This window comes from Medicago sativa, chromosome 4, assembly GCF_051527215.1.
Source record: "Medicago sativa cultivar Bolivia chromosome 4, Bolivia_mono, whole genome shotgun sequence".
NCBI lineage: Eukaryota > Viridiplantae > Streptophyta > Magnoliopsida > Fabales > Fabaceae > Medicago > Medicago sativa.
Window position 1 is genome coordinate 63,205,989 of NC_140752.1, and position 7,802 is coordinate 63,213,790.

General features: G+C 33.1%; 1 protein-coding gene across 1 annotated transcript; it reads left to right on the plus strand.

Moving 5' to 3' along the window:
- The first annotated feature begins 423 nt into the window (after window positions 1-423).
- LOC146930580 (uncharacterized) lies at window positions 424-1,816 on the plus strand. The gene is made up of 3 exons (XM_085702063.1): window positions 424-498; window positions 586-1,041; window positions 1,360-1,816. Exons 1-3 carry the CDS (start codon window positions 424-426, stop codon window positions 1,609-1,611), a joined length of 783 nt encoding a protein of 260 aa, XP_085558189.1. The 3' UTR covers window positions 1,612-1,816.
- The last annotated feature ends 5,986 nt before the right edge of the window (window positions 1,817-7,802 follow it).

Genomic DNA, 7,802 nt, shown 5'->3' on the forward strand with positions numbered 1-7,802 from the left:
CTTCATCATCATCATCATCGTCATCATCATGGAAGGCGAGTCATCAAGGTAAACCATACCGCAACTATCACACTTTTGGTCGCATTAGAGTTTATTTCCATGAGATACCGCCGCAATTGTTTAATGTCAAAACCAATTTATAGAACAAACAAAAGAAGGGATGGGGTGGAAAGGGAAAGGGGTGAACGTTTTTGTTCTAGATTTGTGCTTGTTCTATTATTGTTTACCTTTAATTGTTTCACCCTAACTCCCAATTAGAACTCTAGGGTTTGACATTCTTTATGTTTTTTTTGTTTAGTTTAGTTTAGTTAGAATTTTTTTTAGGCAAATGACTCTCTTTTGTTAGTGTATTTGTATTTCAACTCTAGGGTTACGAAATTTTTTTGTGACAATTAGAAATTATATTCATCTACAAAAAATTATATGTTGTATTGTAGATGGTTTTCCAAGGAAGCTTTAAGAGGTGAAATTCTGGAGACAATCATCTGGCCTCAACAGGTAAAAAAAACCTCTATGAGGCACCAGCTTACATCATTGCATATTATACAATTTACACTTAACAATATTTGTTTTATTTAAATATAGGGGAGGATACGTATTCCAAAACAATACTACGAGGACAATCGGAATAAATTCAATCTAAAAGCTCCTGGAACGTTAAAAAATGGTGAAGAGATAAACATCACCACACATTTTGGAAAAGATGACATAGGTGTGTATATGACTCCGGGAGTTAGGGTTGCTAAGGAATTTGGATTCGAAGTTCCAACCAAGGTCAGGCTAGACTACGACGGTGCAAAAAATTTGTTTAGGTTGACACGACTAGGAAATATCCAAGTTCCAAATGTATTCCCGGCACGTGTTAAAGAGGAGCCTATTGAGATTGTCTCTGACAATGAAATGGAGGAAGAGGAAGATGAAGATGAAGAGGAAGAGGAAGAGGAAGAGGAAGAGGAAGAAGAACCTAAAAACGTGCATTTCTATCACTTTGAGAAGAAAGTCACGGAAGCATTGGCTTCCGTTACAAAGCCTCAAGTTTTGGTATGTGAACTTCATAATATTTTCCAATTACATGTTATTTCACTATCTTCATTTGTTACCAATCATAGGTTTGTTGACATGGATTACTCATTATGAATACTAAGTACCTTTAGATATATAGAGCCATAATGTGAAAACTTACTAGACTTGAACTTTAGGCATCTTGTTTTGCAGTTGTCTACCATCGGTGTCTTATTCTACAAACTTGTCTATGTATTTTGGACTACTTGATTTATTTGCGTTTTTCAAAGATACATACGTTGTAAGTCAAGATTGAAATCAAGCTAACTTAATTTTTTGTTTAATTCTTACATGTAGCATTTTCCAAATTCAGTATCTAGAAAGGTGTTGAAAAGAAAATATATTAGAATGATGACGGAGGATGTGGAAACACACAAGACCTACGATTGTTGGGTTAGGACAGCCGGAAGAGGAAACTCTGAGAAGTCTTTAGTTGGTGGATGGCATGATTTTGTCGCTGACCGTGGTTTAAAGGTCAATGACAAATTGATATTTGATTTGGAGGAACCGCCTAACAAAATGTATGTTCGACATATCCGTCACCAGTAGGAGCATGAGGAAGGAGTAACAAGCAGGATATTATGTGTAATCTTCAGTTTAATTTTGGAAATGCAATCGTCTAATGCTTTTAGTAATTATGTTTTTAATTTGCTGTTGTAACTAATTTCGGTTTGGATATTATATTCCACCCATGACTTGACCACTACGGTGGTCGCAACTTTTATCTTATAATGTTAAGTGGTCTTTTTTAAAATTCTGGGTTTGTAGAAGTAAAATTCTTGGTTGATGTTTCTATAATAAGTCCTTCGCGTTAACAATAAATTGGTTGCTTTATAATGTTGTACAATGTAGTTATCGGTTTACATTAAGCAATCAAACCAAATTGGCGAAATGGTGGTCTACAAATACACAATCAAACCAAATTGGCAAAATAGTTATTCGTACAATCAAACCTATCTATCTAATCACTGATACAAATAATTTGTGTGGAGGATTATCAATAGTGAAGAACAAAGAATCTCCTTCTTTGAGTTCTTTTGCCCTAACAAACTCAAACCATCCACTTCCAACGTATTTCTCCATCCAATTTCCTTTATCACGAACTTCACATTCATATTCTTCTCCAGTTTCATCATCAACAATTCGAATTTTGGATTGATTCACATACATACTTTGAATTGCAATCTTCCGAGGAATACGCTACACATTCAAAACAAATAATATTACTTTTCAACCAGAAAGCCACCACCCATGTGCAAATACTCCAGCAAAAATAAAATAAAAAACCAAAAATAAAATAAAAACCAACCAGAACTCTTCGTCCAGCAGTCGTAGCAGAACTAATACTATGCATCCAAAAAGTATGATCACCGTTTTGAAAATTTTGAAATTGTGCAAATACTTGGCCATCGACTTCTTCTTCATTTGGATTTTTGTAACGCCCACTTTTTAATTACTTGATTTATTCCTTGTTACTTGATTTATTGGTTTATTTATTGAGCCTAGAAATATATTTATATATATTTATATGAATTATGTGATGAGATGTGAATATTATATGATTTCGTATGATTTTATGTGGTGAGAACATTTATGTGATTTTATATGGTTTATGTGCCGTGATATTTATGTAATGTATTTATGTGAATATATTTGTTATTTGTGAGAGATATATTTAATTTAGAAATAAATAAGATTATGAGGAGTATATGATTTTGTGAAGTTGTTACGTTGGGTGACTTATTTTATTTAATAAATAAAATAAGATATGAAAAATAAAATAAAAATATTAGAATTTGGGATGTGGTGTGAAAAGAGTATTTTTAGAGGTGTAAAGAGAAATTAGAGTGAGGTTATAAATAGAAGGAGTTAGGTTGAGAAAAGTTTTTAGGCAGAACGTACGTTTTTGGAGAAAAAGGGAGAAAAGTCAGAAAAGAGGAGAACAAGAGGGAGGTCATCGATTTTCATCTATAACCAGGTAAGGGTGAGACTAATTTTCAATATTATTAAGGTTATAATCCTGTAGAATGATTTAGCATGATTAGGTTGAGTTTTGTGAGAATTGATGAATTAGGGTTTGAGGGAGTTTGAGGATTAATTGATGAAAGGTTGTTAGATTGATGAAGAGACTGTAATTAGACCTTAGATAATCCCCATAATGATTATCAGAAGTAATTTTGAAGCTAAAACTATGTGATTAGATGAGATGTCGGTGAGTTTAAGAATTAGGGTTGTGAGGTTTTGGAAAACGATTTTTTTGAGTGGTTTAAACTTGAATTTTTCTGTAGAATATGATAGAGCTTAGTGTCTGGAGCGCGTAGGCGAAAACGGCATCGAAAACGGATTAACGGTTTAGGTTTTACGCACGAAAACATGAAAGGTAGAAAATCTGATGTTGTCTGTCGAACTATGAACGTGCCACGATGGAAGCCCAACGTGCCACGATTTTTCCAGAACTGAAACCATATTTAGGTTGTCCAAACGTGCCACGATGGTACCTCAACGTGCCACGATGCAGTGTTGACTTAAACTATATTTGACCCATTTTTATGCCTCTAAAGGGTTCCTAAGATGTACAGTAAGACCCCAAATCAATAAGCTTAATGAGAGGGATTTAATTAAGGGTTATAGGAGTAGTTCCTTGCCATAGTGTAACCCACCTTGTGAGTAAGTGATGATTAGTTTCCTTGCGATCCTTTCGCACATGTAGTCTTGAGATGACCTTGGGATAGGGATGAAAGTTGTTCATGAGATTATAAAGTATTTAGAGAGCTTAAGCTAAGATGATTTTATATTAGTAGAAGATGATGAATGATAATAATATATGATTAATATGTGATTTATAAAGATGTTTATAATGTTGTTTCTCATTGAATGATATTGCTATTTTATGATGCTAATTATGTGCTGCTATGTTACTATTACTATTGAATTATGATGATTAATGAGACGATTAGTGTGCTAATGCTATATGATTATTATGTGACTTATGTGCGATGTTTATGACGTTGTTGCCTATTGATTGATGTTCATTATTATGCTATTCCTGAGTTATCATGTTGCCGTTAATTGATTATGTTGCATGAGTCTACTTGAGATGTCGTCCAATTTGTTGGAGTCTTTAAGAAGTTGTCCATTTTAATGGAATTGTATAAGATGTTCATGTTGTTGTTCAAGTTGAATTTAGAGTTGTGTTGTTGCATAGTCAGCGATGGGGGCTTAATGCCTGACAGGTCCTTTATGACCTTAGCGATGGGGGCTTAATGCCCGACAGGTCCAATTATGACCTTAGCGAAGGGGGCTTAATGCCCTGGTGGTACCACATGCATGTTGAAGTTGTCTAAGTTGTTGCGAAGTTGTCTAAGTTGTTGTTGAAATTGTCTAAGTTGATGTTGAAGTTGTCTAAGTTGTTGCGAATTTGTCTAAGTTGTTGTCGAAGTTGTCTAAGTTGTTGTTGAAGTTGTTGTTGCATTGCAGAGTCGTCGTAACTTATATTTAATGAGGATCTAACGATTTGATGATGATGGTTGTTCATGCTTTGATTATGTTTTGATGATGATAGTTGTTTATGTTTTGATGATGATGTTTGATGATGATAATTAGGGCTGTTCGCGGTGCGGTTTGGTTCGGTTTTGAGCATAAAAGTCATCCAAACCGCGAGATAAAAAAGCATGCGGTTTGGTTTGGTTCGGTTGATTTTTAAAAAGTCATCCAAACCAAACCAAACCAAACCAATGCGGTTTGGATTGGTTCGGTTTGTGCGGTTTATCGCGAGATAAAAAAATATTACATTAACTCTAATATTGCCAACTTTATTACAAAATAAACATAGGACATTTTATTTTGCTGTTTATATGAAAAAATATTAGGTAAAACTTATATCAAAATAGGTAAAGTTAAGAAGAAACATAAGCATGAAACAAATTATTGGGAAGTAAAGGAAACAAATTCATCACGGGAAATGAATTGAAAGAGATGGAAAGGAATTAGAATCGAACCTGATGGTGCAGCAATTGAAAAATCGAATCAAAAGAGATTATTCTTGAGCTATGTAATTGGGCTAGTACATTTTTAAGTAATATTCATTATTCTTGCGGTTTGGTTTGGTTTGGTTCGGTTGCTGAGATGCAAACCGCAAACCGAACCGAACCGCGCGGTTTAGTGCAAAAGTCATCCGAATTCATCCAAACCAAGTGCGGTTTTTTGCGATTTCGGTTTGGATTGGTTTGGTTTGCGGTTTTTCTATTGGGTTGGTTCGGTTTTGAACACCCCTAATGATAATTGTTTATGTTTTGATTATGTTTTGATGATGATGTTTGATGATGATGTTTGATTATGTTTTGATGATGATGTTTGATGATGATGTTGTTTATGATTGATGATGATAATAATATGATACTAAATGAATATTAATGCTGATGTTATGATGTCTTGAGTTGTTAAATATATGATGATACTTGGTTATGATTTAAAGGTGATTTTGCTTATGAATTAAAAATGATATTTGTTTACGAACTAATGATGATATATGATGATAATAATTAATTATGATTTGTTAAGATGCTAAGTGATAAATGTTTAATATGTTAGAGATGTCTTACGTTGTTAAATGCATTTTGATGAATTATATGTTTAATGTATTGATTATGAAATCTCACCCCTTCTGCGTATATGTTGCCTCGTCCGTGGGTAATGTGCAGGTATTAAAGATTAGAAGTGTTCGTGAGAGGACTCCTCACTTGTGTCTAGGTGCTCTGATACGTAACGGGATGGGGCTTGCTTTCTTATCTATTCCTTACGTGTCTTTATGAACTTTTTACGAATAAGTATTGAATCAAATTATGAGATTTTCTGATAAGTCCTGCGTGCCAAGACTTTGTTCATGTTGAACTATTTCCGCTGCGTATTTCCATACTTTTATGATGTTGAACCTGGAAGGATATTTATTAATATCTATTTTATGACTTAAAAGTAGTATGTGACATTCCGTTTATGAATTAAATACTCTGATTTTAAATGAAATTTTCAAGTTGGGAAAACGGGGTGTTACAATTTTCGTCTACAGGTATCAATTCGTCCAACTCCGGATCAATTACATCGCTGCAGTTTCAACAACATCTAATAAATAACCAGATGATTAAAAAAAACAACAACTCAAACATTGAAGTTACCTGCTAGAAGAAGACATTTTCAAATTCAAACCCTAGAATTTTCTTCTCAGACGTCGACAATGCCAAGATTCACAACAACCCTTAAAATAGCCTTCTAAATGGGCCGTGACCCATTCATTTTTGCCCGGTCAATAACTAAAAAGCCCAATCTTATTGCCGTCAAAACGGTTCGGAAAACCCAATCAAATGACCCGATCTTCATCTTCTTCTTCGTCCATCTCAAAACGGCGACGATGGCAGACCTGCATCCGCCGCACATTTCATCGGTCGCCATTTTCATCGTTCTTCGTTAATATTCGTTCTTCGTTCTTCGCTGATATAAATTGCTAAAACCTTATAAAACCTCAAAATATTGTTTCAAGAGATGAATAATCAAGGGGAATAAATAATGACTTCGTTTTAAAAAAATTGTCCAGAATTTTTTTTTTTGACAAGTAAAAAATAAAAAACAACAATTATATGTAATATAAAATACATTTCTTTACTTATTTAAAAAGAAAATATTAAATTTTTATTAACTTACAAATTTAATTATATAAATGTAAAAGTATATTTCTGCAATTTACAAATTTAATTACATTAATGTGAAATGACATTTCTGCAATTTATAATTTTAATTACATTAATGTGAAAGAATATTTCTGCAATTTTGAAGAATATTCGAAAATACCTACTATTCAAGTACCAAGTGTGCAATCTTGGCCATTGAATTGTTTAATATTAAATCAATGGTAATTTTGTCATTTGTGCACCATACACAAAAAGATCCATTTGTGCATGCTAAATGCCACCAAAACTTAGACCATCCACAATGCAACACCCCATTTGGGTGCTTAAATGGGTCCCGACCGTACACGTCATTCGTTTTATAATTAATACGTAATAAACACCCAATCTCTCCAACCCAGCACCACAAAATAATTATTAATTGGGTCCCAACAATAACTCTATATCATTACATTTTAACAATAATTTTTATACTCATTCATAATTATATAATTTTAAAATATTGAAATAATTTAATCATAAATTATTAAAAAAAACAAACATTTTTATTTTATTTTTATTAATAATTCAAGAAAAAGTTAAATCTTAAAAAAACAATATAACATGAATGATGAAAAATTGCATATTTTAAATAACAACTAATCTTGTTGACTATCACTCCCAAAATGGTGCCAAATATGCTTCACAAGATCATGTTGAAGTTGAAGATGAGTTTGTCTATCTTGAATTTGTGCTCTCCTTTGTAGGTACGGGACAAGATTTGGATGAGGACCATTATGTATTTCATTCCTTGCAACATCATTTTTTAATATCAAAATAATACAATAATTAAATATATAAAAAAAATAGAATTAATTGTACATGTGGGACCCATAAGTAATAGGAGAGAGAGGGTGCTTATACAAGCACCCACCTTCATAAGCACAATATTCATTGATGTCACAAAGGGGGTGCCTATTTACAATGGTGCTTAATAGGGGAAGGACTCCCCATTATAGATGGTCTTATTTGCTATATGTTGTCCACCATTGAGAGATCCAAAGTTTAGATTCCAAATATCTT